This window comes from Octodon degus, unplaced genomic scaffold (genome assembly GCF_000260255.1).
Source record: "Octodon degus isolate 3935 unplaced genomic scaffold, OctDeg1.0 scaffold00004, whole genome shotgun sequence".
NCBI lineage: Eukaryota > Metazoa > Chordata > Mammalia > Rodentia > Octodontidae > Octodon > Octodon degus.
In genome coordinates this window covers 3,611,785-3,632,260 of record NW_004524580.1, presented here as the reverse complement: position 1 = coordinate 3,632,260, position 20,476 = coordinate 3,611,785, and the positions used below count along the sequence as shown (strand labels likewise).

General features: G+C 34.5%; 1 protein-coding gene across 6 annotated transcripts in view; it reads left to right on the top strand.

Moving 5' to 3' along the window:
* Osbpl8 (oxysterol binding protein like 8) overlaps nucleotides 1-20,476 on the top strand; it is a 192,243-nt gene that overhangs the window by 132,813 nt on the left and 38,954 nt on the right. For all 6 annotated transcript variants that reach the window (XM_023716083.1, XM_023716079.1, XM_023716076.1 and 3 more), the window contains 4 exons: nucleotides 9,903-9,973; nucleotides 12,726-12,803; nucleotides 13,722-13,823; nucleotides 15,802-16,005. In XM_023716083.1, coding sequence (XP_023571851.1) covers nucleotides 9,903-9,973; nucleotides 12,726-12,803; nucleotides 13,722-13,823; nucleotides 15,802-16,005 — 455 coding nt within the window. The remainder of the gene's footprint in view (nucleotides 1-9,902; nucleotides 9,974-12,725; nucleotides 12,804-13,721; nucleotides 13,824-15,801; nucleotides 16,006-20,476) is intronic.

The following is a 20,476-nucleotide window of genomic DNA, read 5'->3' as shown; positions in this document are numbered from 1 at the left end:
GCCCCTGTGCCTGCTTGCAGGCACCTTAATCCACTGAGCTATGCTGTGTTCTTTATGCCTTGAAAGGTAGGTGCCATCATGTGAATTAAATTATGTTTTTCCTTCTATAATTAATAATTTACATCTTATGACACGGGGAAAAGCAAAACAACACAAAATCCCCAGAAATCACAAACATGTGTAGTTATAGGTATTAATAATAAACTTTATTTTTTCACTTTGTTTTTGAAATTCCTTCACCCAAGAAAAATATGTCGTTGCACAGGAAACTGATTTTTTTTTTTAAATGTTCTAAGATTTAGAATCTGTCTAAGATTTTATGGGGTATTCTGTATGAATGGAGCACAGCAGCCTTGAAGTATATGCATAGTGAAGAAGAACACTGAGATCTGGGGGTAAAGTTCCTGTGAAAGCAGACCATTAAGTAAGTGTAACTGAACACCTTGTTCAGCCAAGTACAATTGAAAGTGAGGATTTTGATAAAAAAAATAAATCCAGGGCCTGTAAAGAGAATGATTGAGTGTGAGTTTTACAAGTTAAATTAAGGTAGGGTGGGATAAATTGATTTAGTAAAATTAGAAAATAATTCTTTAGGATGTTAAAAGTTAAGTATAAAGAGATGGTGTAGAATCATTATGAGAATAATAAAGTATCACTAGATTTAATGGTACAGGATCATACTGGTCACTTAGTTTTGATTATGGTTAACAAAAAGAAATTCCTGTTTGTTACTCTGACGATAAATTTCCATTTGTTACTCTGACAATAAAGTTGTTTTGTTTGTTGGAGTGTTTTTTTCTTTTTTTGGTACTGGGAATTTCTGAACTTACGACCTCATGCTTGTCAGGTAGGCACTGTGCCAAGGAGCTATATCCCTGGCCCCTAAAGTTGTTTTTTAAAAAGAAGAGTTTTAAGTAGGAAAAAACCTCACTGATAGATTATATTTTGAAAAATGTAAATGTAATGAAGTGAAATTAACAGATGATCTGTTTGAAGAGAACATGTATTGGTGCATACAGTGATATTATGGTGTCATTTAAATCTTCTGTTGATTGGTTTGTGCTGACGCTGTCTGAGTGATGCATACCTCCCTGCGAGAGGTAAAACTTTCATGTTTATGCTTTACTTCAGCTGCTGTTGGAATCCATGAGAAACTGTGCATGAAAGAATTGAAAGAATATCTTTCCTTATGAATTTTTAATCATGGTTGAGGCAAGCAGCAGATTAGATATAAATCAAGAAGCTTTAGGAGAGATAAAGTGTTCTGTTGATAGCCACTTTTGAAGTAAGCAAAAACTGGAAAGAAAATAGCAGAGCTGGGAAGTATGGCAAATACTGCAAAAACATAATGGATCTGAAAAAAGGCTTGCCTTTTTGAGCAAAGAGAAACTGACCTTATCACCTCATCCTGAATCGTTAAGTATTGATCTTGCTTTGTTTTTCTAAAGCAGCATTTCAGTGCCAGGCATTATTACACCTTTAATAAAAGGGCAGAAGATTAGCAGAATAGCCCTTTTATTAGTTTACTTAAAAAAATCAGGAGTGTGGCTTAATGCCTTTCCTGTCAGTCTCTGTTTATTGCTGATTTGACAGTCTCTAGTCTTCCTTTGCTGTTAAGTGTGTGTGTGTCCTTTGTTTGTGCTGGTGGATTTTACTACATTTGAATGGGAGAGAAAAGCCTCCCTTGGCCATATTGGTCTAATTAACCTCCTGGGTGAGATTATACGTTAAATAGACCTTCTAAATGATGAAAGAAGAGAGCTCACAACAACGTAGATTTTCTTCTTGTACTGGGGTTTCTTCTGCTTTATTTCCTCCACGTATTGATGGCCGAAAGCTTGTCCGGAATGCTTCATTTGGAGGATACAATGAACTTTCTCCTTCTGTGCCAGGTTTGTTTGCTTAATTTTGCATTATTGTCTTAATTTCTTGAAGACTTTTCATTAAAATAAGTCAAACATTCTAACATGTTAAAGCTGCTTCATTGAAACAACGGTTCTACAGTGAAAGCTTAGGTTTCAGTAACTGCTTCTATGAGGCTTGTCTTTTCCATATTTTCTCTTATAGTATCTTCAGCTGAAACTTGAGAATGAGTAACATAAGAATTTTGAGTACTTATAGAGTATTTTTTGTTTAACTATGGATGTAAATATTATGACCCTTTGACAAAAAAGCCTTTCTGAATTTAAAATAAATACAAGATGCAGATTGCACTGAAGATTTTAGCAAATGAAAAACAGATCTGTAACATTAATATTTAGCCATTTTCTGCAGAATAGTAACTACAGGATAATTTATGTTTAGCATAAACTTTAATCTTACTACTTTATTATAATTTCAGGTCCTGATTAATGTGAAATTTTATACTTATATATAATATTTGAATCTCCTCATTTTCTTCTCAGTTATGTGCATTTATTAATTTTTGCTAAGAAAATAAATATTTTAGGTAATCCTTATTAAATGAAATAGACATTTGGCAACTATGATATAGGCAGTAAATAATTGACCAATAAGATGTAGACATAAATTGATCTTTTATTATTTAAAAATGATGTAGCAAATATTTGGATATATGTTTTTAAATAGAAGTAATTTTATGTTTTTTCTTTCAGATTTTAAACTTTTGTACTGTTGTTACATTATTCTTGATATTATAATTTTCTTTTAAAATAAAAATATTCTTCGTGATAAAAGTATTGACTGGGACTGGTGTTTCCTTTAATCATTTGTAGTTTTCTGACACTTTTATTATTAAATTTGAATTAAATTTTCTGTTTTTACAGTAATCTTTATTCTTGGCTTTTTGTGGATATTCATGTTGGTAGGTGGCATGTCTTCACTAGAAGCACTGCTACTCACCTGGGCAAGTAGAGGAATTATTTTATTTATATCATTTTCTTTTTTAAGAGTATTTTCCAAAGGAATTAGAAACCATAGTTCTGAACTGTGCCTACGCAGTTTAAGCTTTAAGTAGCATTCATAATCTATACTGAGTCTTCTTAGCATGGCATGGTTACTATCAGGTTCCTTTCTCATGTTCTTCAAAGGTATCTTTCTTCCAAAGTAGCTTTGAAAGTGCAGTGTACTGACATTTTTAAAATCTGCTTACAGTGTCTTTGTTTTATAATGAGACTTAGTCGCATTTCTTCATTTTTCTCTGTCACCTTGATTATATTTTTTAAGCCACTTGCTAGCACATGCACCTTGCTGACCTTCACGTCATAGATCTATGTAGTATAATCATGTGACCTTGATAAAAGGTAAACTTCACTTCTTAGAAGTTTGGTGTTTGCTTAATTGGGTAATTAAAGGCAATATTGTCAGTTTAAATGGTCATAGAATATATTTGAGGTCATCGTGTTTTAAAAGAGTAAATGCAAAAACAAAAAAAGAAGCAAATGATTTGCTTTGTTTCCTAATTCTTGAAATAGAGAAAAATCATATTCATAGGAATGATTCCATATTCTATGTAATACAACTACATATGATTAAAAACTTTTTAAAATAACTGCTTTACTATATTAGCTGAATATTGGGCTGAAATTAAGTACTGCAAAGAAGTGACTTTTTGTTATATATTTAAGTTAAAAATAACACTTTGTGGGGCCAGGGAGATAGCTCAATATAATAAGTGCTTGCCTGGCAAGTGCAGGGTCCAGAGTTCAGTCCCTGGTCCCGCAAAAACAAAACAAACAAAAAAACTCCAAACATTTGCACTTTTGTTTTCCTTAGTATCTCTGTCTCCCTCTCTCTCTGTCCCCTCTCAGTTTACCCTTTATAATCACCTGTACTATGGAGATGGTGCCCATGCCGGAGTATTTGTAGTGAAACCATGATGCAGCATATTTGTTTACTTCATGTCTGATTGTCTGTCTGTTGTCTTCATCTGAGCTGTTATTTCTAGATGCACTCGTTATATCAGTCTCTCAAATAGTACCTAAAAATAAAAACAAATAAACTTTAAGGAAATAAATTATCTATAGACAAATTGCAAACTTAGTGCAGATATATTGTAATAAACTTTGATTTGTTAGAGATTTTTCTTGTCTACAGTTTCTTGGATCTTGGCAGTGTTTAGTTAAAGAAAATGTAGCAATTCTGAATTTAATTTATAGATGCCTATTATATCTTCATTTGTGTATATATATGCATGCATATATAATTTCATTTTAATAAAGCTAAAGTAACATAAAATTTGCTTTATTATAAGACACTAATGGACCAAGTCTCATACTGAAGTGTATGAAAAAGTTACACCTTGTGAACATTGATAGTAATTCTATTCTGTAAATAAATGGGTCATTAACAGCAGAGTTCTAATTTATTCAGGAATAATACCTGAATAAAATATATATTATAGGAATAAATCCTAATATGCATTAGAAGAAGAAAGTAAACCCTATGTACTTAAATAAGAGGTTATCAAATGTAAAATTTATGTACAGAAGAGGCACTGATAGTCCCCGGAAAATAAAAGAACTTTAACCTGATCACATGAGGTAGAAGCTATAATTACTGTGAATCTGTGACTACTCCCAAAATCAGAAGATTAGAACAAAAAGATATGGCAGACCCGAGTTCAACGTAATTTTTTGTTAAACTCTAGGAAAATTCTTTATTCGCTTTAATAGGAAAATTTCTGAAAAGCACTACTATTTTTCTTTATCAGAAACTTATGGTTAGTCTCCCATCGTGTATTTCAAGGAATACTCATAGCACTGTTTTTCGTAATAGGAAAAGACTAGCAACTACCCAAGTGTCTATCACTAATAGAATGACCACATAGTGGTATGATCATGCACTGGGGTTCTAAACAGCAGTGAAAATGAATGAAATACCTGCTGTGATGCTACTAACTAGTACTATAGTAGCAACAGTCAACTGCTGTTTTTTTTTAAATTTTATTTTATTGAGAAACAAGTATCAATGAGACAGCTTCAGAAGTGATCAATAGGACAGTTTCTTTTTTTAAAGTTATTTATTTATTGATATTTATTTTTTATTTATTTATTTTCCATAATTTTATTGAGAAACAAATAGCAGTGAAACAGTTTCAAACTAAATTGGTAGGACAGTTTCAATAATTAACACATTGCATACATTCTTCCTAATGGTTAATTGCTGTACAAGATGCAGACATGATACCCGATTTACAAACACTATTAGAACAAATCCCTGTATTCATTAAGAGAATGTAACTATATATCTATCCTAATCATTTTGAATACACAGATATAAAATGGACATTCATCTGTATCCCCTTTTTTTGTTAAGTTCTGTTATATGAATATTATAGGTGTGTTAACTCAGCAAAATATTCTAAAAGAGTCCAGTAGTCCATAATAGTATTGGGTCTTCCGCTTGACTGGCAATGTCAGAAATTGTTGACCTGAGTTCCCTAAAGCTCAAATAACAGCATGGCTTTACTTCTTATACTTCATTTTTATACTTTTCTGCTGGATGGTTAAGACCAAGGTAAAGCAGGACCTATGCAACAAGAGTTGTAGCTTTTGGATCTGATAAGGTCAGTGAAATCCCCTCAGGATTTATCCTGAGATCCTGTACCTCAGATTATAGAACCTTTGTCAGTGTCAGCCATGTGGATGAGTCACGGCCATTGCTTGGCCAATGTGCTCTCTCGACTGAATCAGCTGCTACTTTTGAAGAGAGTGGATTGTGATCAAGAATTGCATGTAGGACATTAAGCAGTTCTCAGCTTTCTCACTTGAGTTGTAGTTACCTAAGTATGCCTTGCATTTAAGTTGTTAGCTTATGTTTTTCTTTTTTCATTTTTCTAAAGGTATGTTGTCTTTTGTATTTAAAAAAAAAACTTCAGAAGTAAAAAAATATACATAAGGTTCACAGCCTTCTTTTCTCACAATCAAGTGTGGAGTATGAACATGAAGATAAATAACTGCAGTTCAGATATGTGTAAAGTATGCATTTTTGAGAGTGGAACAGCTCACTACACCCTCACAAGCAAAGCAAAATCTCCCAGATAGGTGGCTTTGCATCTTGAGCTTCACCATGGCATTGGGAAAAGTTTCACTTGTTGAATTAGTCAACCTAATTTCCATGTGCCTCAGAGGTCTTTTCCCAGCAATATAAATATGGTTCTTATTTCCCTGTGTGATGTAATGGTGAAGATTACTAAAAAATGTAAGGTGGAATCTATCATGTTACCTTTTCCTCATGAGGGTTCTCATAAGCAGATATTTGTTGTTTTATTGTTTTTGTTAATATTATGGTGTGACTTATCATTATCATTATTGTTGACATATGAATTAGAATTAACCAGGTATAATAGAATAAGCAAAGCAAATATAAACTAAGTAGGAAAGGATGGCAAAACAGGAAATGTCTAATAAACTGAAAAAGTAGGGAAATGTGTAGATGTGTATATATACTTTTTATTCTTTTCACTGATGTACAACTTGAATATGGCTTAATTGCAGCTTTGCAGATTTGTAGTTCCATATAGACATTTATAATCACTTCCCAGAATTCCCTTCTGCCATGAGTTTCTCTTGTAGCAAAGGTAAATCACTTTTCAGTCTGACCTCACAGAGTAAGTTTATAAATGGAAATGTATGGGATTTTCTTTTCCCTTTTTATTTATTTTTTTTTTTAAATAGGGATACATGACTTCTTTTACTATATCTCTTGTTTTGTTCCTTTTCATTATTGTGTAACATTCCACCACAGGACCGTATCATAGTGTGTTCATGTATTCTGTTAATAGTGATTTGAATCAGTTGCAGCTTTTGACTGTTAGGAATAAAGCTTCTGTGCATGTTCTTCCACCATTCTTTTAATGAAGAGGCACACTCATAATGTTAGTAGATACTGTCACATAGTTTTGTAAGGGGATTATCCTACTTTAAAGATTCACTAGCAATGAGTAGAGTTCCACTTATTTCATTTTTTAAAAAAATTTCTTTATTTTTATCCATACTAGAATGGTATTATTCCCTGAGTTGTAATTCTCTTGATAGGACTATGGATTCTCTTTCATTTGTAGGAATGGGGAGGATAGTTGTGAAAAGATTTTAGCACCCCAAATCATTGCAAGCAAGTTTGGTGGAGAGAAAATAAAGCCTATTCTTCATTACTAATAAGGTCAATAACCAATAATATATTCTAGACTTCGGAATTTTGTCTTTAAGTAACTATGTATGTATGTATGTATGTATGTATGTATGTATGTATGTATAGTGCTGGGGAGTGAACCCAGGGCCTTGCAGAGCAAGAATTCTACCCCTGAGCCACAATCCCAGCCCAAAAGAGCTATTTTAATAAAGAAAGAATTTCACAGTGATGCTGACTATTCACACACAATGAAAAATGAGTAAAAGCCAAGAAATATTTTGGCTTCTAATAAATATACTTTCATAAGAGACTTTTTCAGATAAGATTATTTTGCAAACTTTTTGGAAAAGTAGCTTTGTCTAGTCTTACAACAGAGTCTAGTGTGACAATTTTTGCTTTGCTTCCTTGAAATTTCTCTTGAAATTTTTGTGTACAGTATGATGATATTTTCACTTTAGGATATTCTTACTATTTTTGTATGTTCTATGTTCTTTGCATTTCACACTGATCATACAATTTTAGCCTTTTTAAAGTTAAAGGCATTTGACCATTTGTATATACATTTTAGAAAGCATTTGGTTTACCTTGTCTATAATTTTAAGTAACTTGGAGTCATTAGGATTAGCCATTAAGACGATCATATAATTTACAGGTTTGAGGTGTAGAGACCTAAAATGGGATTCATTTAGATTTGACATGTAATACATACTCTAGATTTATGAGTGTCCTTATTAAACATTTGACACTTCTTATAAGACATACCTGCATTTAAAAAGTCTAGTCTGACATACAACTTTGTTTTTATTTACTATAGTATTTTTGGTTTTGGTTTTGGTTGTTTTTTGAGACAAAGTCTCACTTTGTAGTTCAGGTTGGCCTGGAATTCAGCCTGAAATTCACTGTGATCTTCCTGCATCAGCCTCCCTTGTGCTGGGACTACATCTAGCCTACTGTACTATTTTTAAATAATGTGAATATAGATATAGTAAATAAGATATTTTTCTTACTCTGATACATGGATTGATCTGATTCAGCTTAAACCAGAGCACTAAAGAAAATAAAGTCTTCTTATTTGAAAATAAAAGAAGAGACTTTTCTATTTATAATCTATACTTTTAGAAAATCTCTGTTCTCTTGAGCCTGAGTTAGAAGGATCCCTGCAAGTTCAAGGCCAGCCTGGGCAACAGAGTGAGTTCAAGACAGCCTGAACTGCACAGTGAAACCCTGTTTGAAACACATACACAGAGAAATAATTCTTATGTTTATTACTTTAAATATTTAAAATTAAATTACGTAACTTTTTGGTTTACTTTACACTGAAGTTACAATTTCCTGTAAATTTTCACTTAAAATTTCATATTGCATTTATGACATTTTTCACCCTACTGATGGGATGGGGTAATCTTTCTTTTTTTGTATTACAAAAGTAATTTAGTTAAATATCTGACCTAAGAAAATAAAATACATTTGTTTCAGTTATTATAAACCAAAAGCAGAATAAAACATTTGTCATTGATATGCTAGAAATAATTTTGAAATGCTTCAGGCAATGGCAGTATAATTGTACTTATATTTTAATACAGACTTTTATTGGGCCCAGAACAAATAATTTTGTATAGTTAATAAGACCTCTCCTCAAAAGTGGAAAGAACCACATTAAAATGGGTACTGTGTCAGGGATGGGAGTTGGTCCCTGGCCTGTTGTGCTGGCCCTGTCCCCAGAGCATGGTGAGAAGGCAATTGAGGATTGAGACTGGGCATGATGGCTGAAAGCAGGAGGATCACTACAGTCCAATCTGTGTAGTGAAACCCTGTAGACCCTGTACAAAATACCCCCCCCCAAAAAAAAGTGTACTGTTCCTTTAATACCTGATGCAGAAATTTTATTAATATTCTTCCAACTGAATTGTTATAATTAATAATAATAATTTTGCATCATAGTGCGCTCTTAGTATGCTACATGAATGCAAAGCTATATTTGTGTTTATCCCACTGCACATTTAGTTCACATTCAACCTTTTAGAATTTGTTTATCAATAAACAATGGTAATAAAAGTCAACTGTGTGTCGAGTACTATGCTGAGGGTTCCACACAGGTTTCTTTTTCTTTTGTTTCTTATTTTTGGGAGGGAGCACAGCATAGTGAGAAGGTCTTGCTGTTGCCCAGGCTGACATCAAGCTCCAGAGCTCAGGTATTCCTCCTGCTCCAGCCTCCCTCATAGCTGGGGCTGCATGCATATGCCACTTCAGGTTTATTTCTCCAGTCCCTCACTCCAGGTTTATTTCTCCCATCTTTTAAAAGCACCTATTCTAGACTATTTTCCATTTGACAGTGGTGTGAAAGTATATTTGCTTGGGCCTTGCAGTGGTCTTTTTAGGAACTATCTCACTGGAGTGACAGCTCGGGGAGGGCTAATGTCATACAAAGTGCTCTAGGAGCACAGAAAAGGGCTAATTAGCTTGATGTTAATGGGTTTAAGAAAGGACTTCATTGCCTCCCTGAGCTGACTCTTTAAAGAGCTGTAAACTATAATAGCATACAACTGTATCTGCAGTCTAGACTTCCTGCAGTAATGTACATCAGATATAGTCTGTATCTTAAATTGAAGCCAGGTGCAGCACATACCTGTAAAGCCCAGTAATTGGAGGACTAAAATGGGGTTCATAAGTGTGAAGCTAGCCTGCTATGTGGCAAGATGCTGTCTCAAAAATGTTACATATAATATTATATATTACAAAATGTTAACTTTAATAGTTATATATATTATATATGTATATACTCAAAAATAGTAATACTTTTTTTTTCAAAGGTTTTGAAAGGGGGAGGGAAGATATTTCTCAAAACAGAGATGAGTCTTCACTTTCTATGTCAAAGAGCAAGGTAAGCATATTGTTGTTCCCAAATCTATGATGATGATATTGTTCTAGTATTTGGGATGAGGGAACTGAAACCTGTCAGTTCCTATGAGGTGTTCCATATATTGGTATATCTAAACCATGCAGGTGTGTGTGAGGGAGGAAAGCTCTACTGGAACTGATTTAGCGCTGTTGGTTAGTTACTCCGAAACAGTCAGTTAGTAACCAGTTTCCTCCAGAGTAATACTGGTTTTCTGTGTTTTCTACAGTAGTATTTCTTGCCAGGGAGATGGCTTAGTAGAATAAGCGCTTGCCTGGCAAGCACAAGGGCCTGAGGTCAATACCCGGTTCCACACACACACACACACACACACACACACACACACACACACACAAAGTGTGTTCCATCTCTTAACCTATCCCTGTTTCCTACCTCTAGCCTTGTAGTAGTATTTCTCAAACTGGAGGCCAAGGATTCTATTCAGAGATATTCTAAGGCTCATGTCTTTTATAAAAAAGAAAAGGTCTTTAGTCTTTAATTTGTTTATTTGATAATCAAAACATGTATTTTACCAATTAAAGGACAAAGATATTTGTGGTAATAACCTTCAATTAATTATCTTTAAAAAGTAGGAGTAAGTTTTTTTTTTAAGTCAGTCTTTCTCAAACTAGGATACTTTCACTTATTTTTAGATGTATTAAGAATTATTTAAGAGAACATACTCAAAGTTAAGAAGCACTACAATGATGGGGCAATTTCCTGAGTTCTTACTTCACTGAGTTTTCCAAAATTTGTCACAATATTTAATTTTTTATTTATTTCCAGTCAGATTTAAAAGCAACAAGAAAAGCTTTTATATTTTGGAATAAATCTAAAAGACTAAGAAAACCTATTTCTTAAGCCATTATATTTTCTGTTCTTCTCAGGAATAAGATTTGCTCCTACTTCCTGTGTTTGTTTTGGGGAATGGTTGAAGATTACACAAAATTTTATGTACAATTTTTATGAAAATGTACACATTTAACTTTTTAAGTGTTCCTTACATAAAGTTTATCTATCTCATGTGTATTAAGGATGAAAGTTTAATAATATATTTCATGTTTCAAGCCTAGTACTTAAAATCAGTAAGTTTGGCAAAGTTTAGCAAAGTCAGTCTCCCCCTTTCTATGTTTAGGGGTTTTGAAGAAAGAAAAGTGTATTAAGTCAGTTAATACTAATATCATAATCTGGTGTTTTGTACCAAGTAGAAGAGATATTCTTAGCAAATATGAAGGAAATTAGCCACAAATACCAGTTTTATTTTCATTTTATTAGTAGATCATGTTAGTTTTAATGAATTCTTTTTCTTCAGGTGATATGCTGTGTTATGGAAGAGTAAGCATGATGTGTACTTCATGGGCCTGATAATGGAATGAGAGAGTTATACTCAAAAGCTTTTTGTCCTTGATCATATCTAGTGATAGCAATTCTGGCCATTCTACATTTGAAAGTCACATTTGAATTAAGTAATTTATAATTTCTTGGTAATAAGAATATTGCTAAGAACTCTTAAGTACCCTCCCCTGTATCTAATGTTAGTAAAAATTTTACATTATAGGATGTTGAAGGAATATGTTTAATTTTGTTCTAAGATTTACAGAAGCAGCTTTCAATTTTGTGCTCATCTACCCTACTGAAAGATGAGGACTGGGTTAGGGTACCCAGCATCTGATCACTGCTATTAATGATTATGAATTTGGAAAATCAGTCTCCCCAAGCATCCTGTTTATTACTTGTAAAATGGTGATAAAACCACTTGTGCCCATTTTTTCAGGGTCTTTATGAAGATTAATATATTTCCTGTTGCTGGAACAAGATGCCTGATTGCATAACTTAAAGGATGAAAGGTTCATTGTTTCCAGTGGGTTCAGTCCATGGTCAGCCAGCAACAAGGCAGAAATGACAAGGTGGCTGGGGTGTCTGGTGGAGAATAGCTGCTCACCTGATGACTGCCAGAAAGCAAACCAGAGAGAAACCAGGGACAAGAATACACCCTTTCGAAGCATGCCCCCAGTGACCTGCTCCAACCTAGCCCCATCTCCTAACAGCACATTTATCTTTTGAATTTTATCAGTGGATGAATCCACTAATCATCCAAACCCATGAGACTTGAAGAGACTATTTTAGACCTACACCATAATAATTAAATAAAAATAGGAAATATAAACTGAGAATCTGAAAGCAAAAAAGACATTCATAAAAATTTAGGTACTTTGGATAAGTAGAGAGGAAGTGATTCTATGTATATTTGACACTTTACAATTTAGAGTGGTTTAATATTAGTTTCTAAAGATTATGTTTCTTCCTAGTGAGGGAGGCAAAGCATTTGAACAGTTATATAGTAACAACTTGTTAAAATTTACATGGTTTGGTTTTTCACTTAGAATATTTCAGATATTAAAAAGAACACTTTTGGCTGTTTTTATTCTGAGGATTAACTAAATGATTATATATATCTTAATAATGCTGTGAAAAAGTAGAATGTAAACTTTAGAAATGATCTTAATTAACTTGATATTGTAGATTGGTTTTTGCTTTTGAATATTTATGAGTTCAACATGGATTTGTTTTTAAAAACAAATACTCTAGAAAAAAACAGTTTTTGAAAATCTACATTTGCTTAAATCATAGTTCTAAATGGTAAGAATGTGAGAACGTAACATTAGATTTTATATGATATGTATGAGTAAGTGAAGGCTTTGATATTTATCTTCTGTTCTTTTCTATTTGATTTCAGTCTGAATCTAAACTTTATAATGGCTCAGAAAAAGACAGTTCAGCATCAAGTAAGCTCACAAAAAAAGAATCTCTTAAGGTTAGTTTCCATGGTTATTTCTGGAATATACCTTGCATTGAGGTAATGGTAGTACAGCTTAAGCCCTTAGAACATTGGCTGGTTCGCAGATTGCACTGAGTATTAGCTTTCTCATTATTTTAATACTAGGACTCTTACAGAGCAGTGAAAAGAATAGGGTGGTAGTGTATGTCTGTAACCCCAACACTCCGGGAGACTGAGGCAAAAGGACTACAGGTGTAAGCCCACCACGGGCAAGCTAGCAACTAAGTGAGAAACTTTGTCTCAAAATGAAAAATAAAAAGGGGCTGAAGATACAAGTCATTATGAAGACCCCCGGTTAAGTTCTCAGTACTAGGGGTGATATATGTATCCAAAAATACAAAAAATATTGAGTGGAAGAAGTTTTTATTTGTTAAATACAAATATGTCTTTCTATAGATCATGTATAGAGTCTTAAAAGGTAGAATTGGGCCAAGATATAGCTCAGTGGCACAGTGCCTGCCTGGAAAGCACAAGGTCCTGAGTTCAATTCCCAGTACCCCTCTGCTCCCCAAAAAGGCAGTGTTTTTTAGAAGAATGACAGTGCCTGTTCTGTGAGTTGTACTAAGATGGGGTATAATAAAAGCAGTTTTTAGCTTCTTTTGCTTAAAATTTTTACCATGAGATTATATTCATATATTATTGGATAATTTAAGAGATAATATTATGTTCAAAGATATGGAGACCCAGACTAGTAATGAGTAAAACTAACCAAGTTGCTAAAATTCCTCCCAGCAATAAGCAAAGGAAAAGCTATATGATAGCTTTTCTTAACTCTAAGATGCTAGAATTCTAAAAATATTGAGAATCGTATATTCTACATTGTATAGACCTAAAAAGTTGAAAGAAATTGCTTATTTCTATTGAGTTTTTTGTTTTTTTATTTATATAAAATAGGTGCAAAAGAAAAATTACCGAGAAGAAAAGAAAAGAGCCACGAAGGAGTTGCTCAGTACAATCACAGATCCTTCTGTTATTGTTATGGCAGATTGGTTGAAGGTCAGTGTGTGTTAAATTTTGAGTTCTGCCTGTAGAATGTTTACCTACAAGAATGCAAAAGCTCAGAATGTAACTAAAGCTCACAAAGTCAATATACCTCTAAAATGACTGTTTTTCATTGGGAAGGAAACTATTAATTGTATCCCAGAGGATCTTATGTTCCAATCTTGTTTCCGTCTGAAAGGCAGTAATTGCCAGACAAACACGTATAATGGTGTTTCCATAGCTAATTCTTTTAGTCTCTGGTTATTTTCATTTTTCCTTCTTTTTTTTTTCCTTATCTTCGTCACTCTAGCTTCTTTATGGGGGATAACTGGTACGACTCTTTCAAACTAACTCTGACTTTAAAAATGAACTCTGACATCTTGGGCTGGGGAGATAGACAGCTTGGTAGTCTACGCACTGGCCTGGCAAGCACAACAACTCGGGTTTGATCCCCAGTACCCCTTGCCATGGCAACCACCAAACCAAGCATGGTGGTGCACACTTATAATCCCAGCACTGGGGAGTCTGAGACAGGAGGATCACTATGAGTCTAAACTGCATAGTGAGACCCTGTCACAAATAATTAATTAATTAATTTTAAAAAAGACTCTGACTCCCAGAAAGCTTCAGTACCTGGCATTCACCTAAGAGCTGCCATTGCTCTGAAGACTTTCCACTTTGCTCAAGAGTTAGTAAAACCTCTAACCTATAATCCATATAAGATCTGACAACAGAAATTTCCTCAGGAAAATGGAAGTCTGTTAATAGTTGGCCTTACAATTTAAGAAAGTTAAGATTTACCTTCAAACTTTTGCTAAAAACAATTTCCAACTTATTTTGGGACTACATACTACTTAGAAGTGCATTAAACTAAACCCTAGGGCAAGGAATTTTTTATGAGAGATTAATGTAACTTGTATTTAAATACTTCCTTCATGTAGGAGGACAAGGCCAGGAAGATTGTAAGTGTAAGGCCAGCCTGGACCGCAGATTAAGACCCATCAAGAAATTCATGTCACTGGGTGTAGTGTGCATACCTGTAATGTCAGCACTTGGGAGGCTCAGTCAGGAGGATTGCTGTGAGTTCAAGGCCATCCTGGACTACATAGTGAGACCCAGGCTCATAAAACTGAAAATAAATAAATAAATAAGAAAAATTTATATAGTATACTTTATGTACCTGCCAAGAATAATTCAAGGAAAGCATTTTTGGGAGCTGAGAGGAGGTTCCTCTTTCTGTCATTCACCAAATATCCTCTGCCTGGTGTCTGCCAGCAGTTTTTCGGCACTATCCATGTGGTAGTAAGGTAAAAAGATGGGAAGGGCAGAATAAGAATTTACATAAACAAATAAAAATGCAGCTACGGTAAATGCTACAAAAAGACTCTCCTTTAAGATACACACACACACACACACACACCCCAATAATTAAGATAGTTGTCTGGTTAGTTTTTCTTAGTTCATTGAAGAGAAAGATTTGTGCTAATATTTTTGGGCAATATTTCATGCCTATATCTTGTACTCTGAATAACAACCATGAGTGCAACAATATGCAGTGCATTAAATGTTACTCTCCTACTAGCTTGTTTTAAAACCTGTTTTGTTGTTTTCACTCTTTTCTGCTTAAAATAAAATGTAAAAAACCTGGAGATAAAAAGAGGATTCTCAACACAAGGAAGTCTATTTTAATGGGCCCTGACCTGGCCTGGGAAATTAGGAAAACTATTCTATTTAGTATATTACCTTGAAATTGCTGACATTGTCTTCCACTAAAATTTAAGTCCCTTAGAAGCAGAAGCCTTATCACTTTCATAACTGTTTGAAATGCTTGCATGTAGTGACGTTTTTGACAAAGTATCTATTTAATCTAAAATGCATATGTTTTAGAGATTTTATATTAAAACATTCTACGTGCCATTATTTGGTTTGTACTTTGTTGGCAAGAAAGATAAAAACAAATACTTATTTTTTAATTAAGCCTGTCTTTCTATAGATTCGTGGTACTCTAAAGAGCTGGACCAAGTTGTGGTGTGTGTTGAAACCTGGGGTATTACTGATCTATAAAACCCAAAAGAATGGCCAGTGGGTTGGAACTGTTCTGCTGAATGCCTGTGAAATCATTGAGCGACCATCAAAAAAGGATGGCTTTTGTTTCAAACTTTTCCATCCTCTGGAGCAGTCTATTTGGGCAGTGAAGGTAGGTAACCACTTATTGAGGTAAAGATGATGGCATGTGAGTAGAACTGAGATAAATCAATCAGGTGTCTCTGTCCTTTGTGAGGACTCAAATTCCTTTCTGTTTGAGTATTCCCCTTTCTGTCTATACCCACATTGCATCAAAGGCTTTGTCTGCCTTTGTAATCTAACATTCAGTTTTTCTAGAAAATATTTCTCAAATTTATATTATCTCTTTTTGTCCTTGGGGATTCAATTTGTACTGTTACTTCAATTTGTGATTACTAACCCTTTATAACATTGTATCATGTTCACTGTGTTTTTCTCTTTATCAGAATGGTAATCCCCTAAAATAGATGTTGCCTTTTATCTCCCTGGTATCTTCTTGTGGCAATATGAATGTGTAATGGGAAGCTTAGAAGCAAAAGCAGCTCTGCTTTTAACAGAGACAGCTTTCTTTTGGGGTGGAGTCTTAACATTTTTGTAATGAAAAGGTATTATTGTGGTTACTCCTGTGCTTTACAAGCAGAAGTACAAGGAAAATAGAAATGCATGGGATCAGCTGGCAAGAAATTGAAGCAGTAGAAATGCAGTATGTACTCACCAAATCAATAAATGAAATCTCAATTTTTGCTAAGTAACTATTGCTCTAGTTTCTAAGATAGTCAACTATCCTTAAGTAAAGAGTTTTGGATTTCTCTTTTATGGAAAATTACCTATAGGCAGAAAATTAGACACATGGGCTTGAGAGAGAACTCAGTAGCATAAGAGCCTGCTTGGCTAGACTGGGCGTGGTGGCACATGCCTGTAATCCCAGCGCTTGGGAGGCTGAAAGCAGGAGGAGCACTGTTAGTCCAGTCTGTGTAGGGAGACCCTGTAGACCCTGTACTAAGTACATTAAAAAAACAAACAAACAAACAAACAAAATTGCTTGGCAAATGCAAGGCCCCTAGTTTGATCCCTAGTACTGTAGAACATGTGAACTGCATAGTGAGACCCTATATCATCAAAGAAAGAAAGAATTAAAAAGAGAAAAACCAAAATCAGATACATAGGCCCATGAAACAGAATAGAGGATATAGACACTACCCCAGGCACGTTTAACTCTCTGATCTTTAACAAAGATGCAAAAACATACAGTGGAGAAAAGATAGCCTCTTAACATATGGTGCTAGGAAAACTGGCTTTCCACATGCAGAAGATTGGCTCTAGACCCAAATATCTCACCATGTACTAAATTAAAACCAAAATGGATCAAAGATCTAAATATAAAACAGGAGCACTTAATCTGCTGGAAGATAAAATAGGTAAAACTTGAAGACATAGGTGTAGGTAAGTACTTTCTAAACAGAACCTGGATTCCACAGGAAATAACATCTAGAGTCAGCAAATTCACTGTTTTGTGTCTAGTGCACTGGTGGGATGAAAAATCTCTGTTAAAACTGTTTACCTATTTTATCTTCTAGCAGCTTTTCTTTTGTGTTTTAAGTTTTCTTAGTGTATAGCGATTACATTTATCATGGGGAGTTGGTTGGTACATGTACATAACACATCTCAATGCCTTTTTCTTTTCTCTTTCGCCTCCCTTTTTAAAATAGCGTCAGACTAATTTTTTATAAGACTTTATCAAGTTAATTATCATTAACATAAATTAACAGCAAGACTAATAAGCCAGGGAGCCAGGGAGATAGTTCTGTGGCATAAGTACCTGCCTCACAAGTGCAAGGTCCCAGGTTTGATCCTCAGTACCACACACACACACATACACACACATACACACATACACACACACACACACACACACACAAACACAAAGACTAACAAGCTGTTAGGGTTTGTGTGTGTGTGTGTCCCCTCAAAGCCTCATGCAATCATGGAGAGGCTTCTGGAGTTTATGATTTATTATTGTGGGTGTGGATGCTGCACTTGCCCAGGGGCAGGTAATTTGCATTTCAATGTAAGGAGAGGAAAGAAGGTAGCTAGCTGCCTGAGCTGCTGGCACTTCTGTTGCTATGTGCCGCTCTGCCTTGGAGCCAGCTGCGTAAGGACTGAAACCTCCAGTAACCGTGAGCTAAACAAACCTTTCCTTCCTTAATTCTGAATGTCGGGTATCTGTCTCAGCAATGAGAAAAGAGTAACTGAGACACAAGCGAAAAAATACAAAATCTGTAAGACAGTTATACTGAATCAAGGTACACTTTTAGATATATTGGTCAAACTGGGTTTTTCCACTCTTTTTTTCCCTATTGTTTATTTTTTACTTTGTATTTTATTTATTTATTGGATTTCTCATGTAAAGGAAACTGTAATATTTAAGCTTGTCTGTCTGATTTGTTTCATTTAAAATTTTGGTCTCAAAATGTCCCTATTTTCCTACTAATGATGCCTGTGTCTTTAAGAGTTTTACTTAGTGTTATAGGCAATTTCTTCTGTTGTGATGTTTAAATCTTTGTTCCATTTTGATTTAATTTGGTGCACAGTGAAAGATACATTCCATCTTCTGCATGTGCATAACCAGTGTTTGAAGCACTAGTTGTTAAAGAGTCTATCTTTATTCCAGCAAAAGCATTCAGTCCCTTTGTCAAAAATAAGGTAACTGAGTTTGCCTGGAGTTTTTCTGCATCCTCTGTTCTGTTCCATTGATACACAATTGTTTTGTTTTAGGTTTTTGTTTTTGCCAGTGCCATGCTGTTTTTATGACTGTAGCATTGTAGTATAACTTGGATTGTCTCCTGCCCTGCACTTGTTGCCAGGAATTGTTTTTGCTATTTGAGGTCTCTTGGTTCCATATGAATTTTAAGATTGCTTTCTTATAGTTCTGGAAGGAATGTTACTGGTATTTTGATTGGGATTACATTAACTCTGCTTAACAGTTTGGAAGTGTGACCATTTTGACTTTATTGATATTGCTTATACAGGAACAGAAGCTATCTTTCCATTTTCTGATGTCATCTTTGAGCTCTTCTTACAGTGTACAATAATTTTCATGGTAGAAGTCTTTCATTTCCTTGGTTAGGCTAATTCCTATTTCATTTTTCTTGATTCTATTGTGAGAAATATTATTTTCCTAATTTCTTTCTCTATAAATTTATTCTTGATATATAGGGACACTATTGGTTTTTGAGTATTGACTGTATCCTGGTACACTACTGAATTTGGTTATCAATTGCAGGTGTCTTTTGCTTTAGTTTTCAGGATTTCCTGTGTATAGGATAATGTCTGCAAATAATGTTAATTTAACTTTTTCCTATCCTTTTCTTTCTCATCTCACTGCTCTGGCCATTGTTTTAAGAATTATATTGAACAGGAGTGGTGACAGTGGACATCCTTGTCATGTTCCTGATTTCAGAGGGAAAGGTTTTAGCTCCTCTCCAGTTAGTATGATGCTGGTGGTTGGTTTGTCATAGACCAGCTTTATTGAATTGAGATAGAGATCTTCTATATCACTGTTTTTATCTTGAGTTGATGTTGGATTTTGTCAAATGCTTTTTCTCCATCGTTAGATATGATAATTATTTTTGTCCTTCTGTTTATATAGTGTTTATACTTACTGTTTTACATATTTTGAACCATCCTTACATTCTAAGAATGATTCCTACTTAGTCATTATATGTGATCTTTTTGATGATATGCTGTGTTGTTTGCCATTATCTTATTAAGGATTTTTGTATCTGTGTTCATTAAAGAGATTGGTCTATAGTTCTCTTTTTTATTTGGATAATGCTTTTTTTCCAGGAATGATTTTTGGGAGTACTGCTTCCCTTTCAATTTTATTAAAGAATATGAGGAGGATTTGCTTTAGATATTTGTCTCAGTTACTCCTCTCTTGTTGCTGGGACAAAATACCTAACACCCAAAATGAAGGAAGAAAAGATTTATTTAGCTTATAGTTAGTGAAAGTTTTAGTCCATACTCTGCTGACTCCAAGGCAGAGTGGCACATGACAGAGAGCAGCCATTCATGGTGGCAGTAAAGAGCAAGAGCTTGGCAGCAGCTCAGGCAGCTAGGGAGCCTCTCTCCCCTCCTCACATTGTAATCCAAATTACTTGCCCCAGAGTGTGTGCAGCACCCACACCCACAGTAATCAATCACCAACTCTAGAAGCTGCCCCTGACTTCTTGAGGCTTTGGGGGGGACACGAAGATACAAACCATAACAATATTCTCTAACGTTCTTGTTGAATTTGGCAGGAAATATGTTAGGACCTGAGCTTTTCTTAGTTGGTAGTTCTATTCGTTTTTCACTTGCATTTACTGATACTGTTTTTTTCAGGATTTTTGTATCTTCTTGGCACAACTTAAGTAGGTTAAATATATCTAGGAATTTATTTCTTCTGAATTTTCTATTTTTTTGGAATACAGGTTCTCAGAGTTACCAATAAGCTTCTGGATTTCAGCAAAATCTGTTGTAATATCACCATGGTTTGTTTGTTCGTTCGTTTGCTCCTTCCTTCCTTCCTTCCTTCCTTCCTTCCTTCCTTCCTTCCTTCCTTC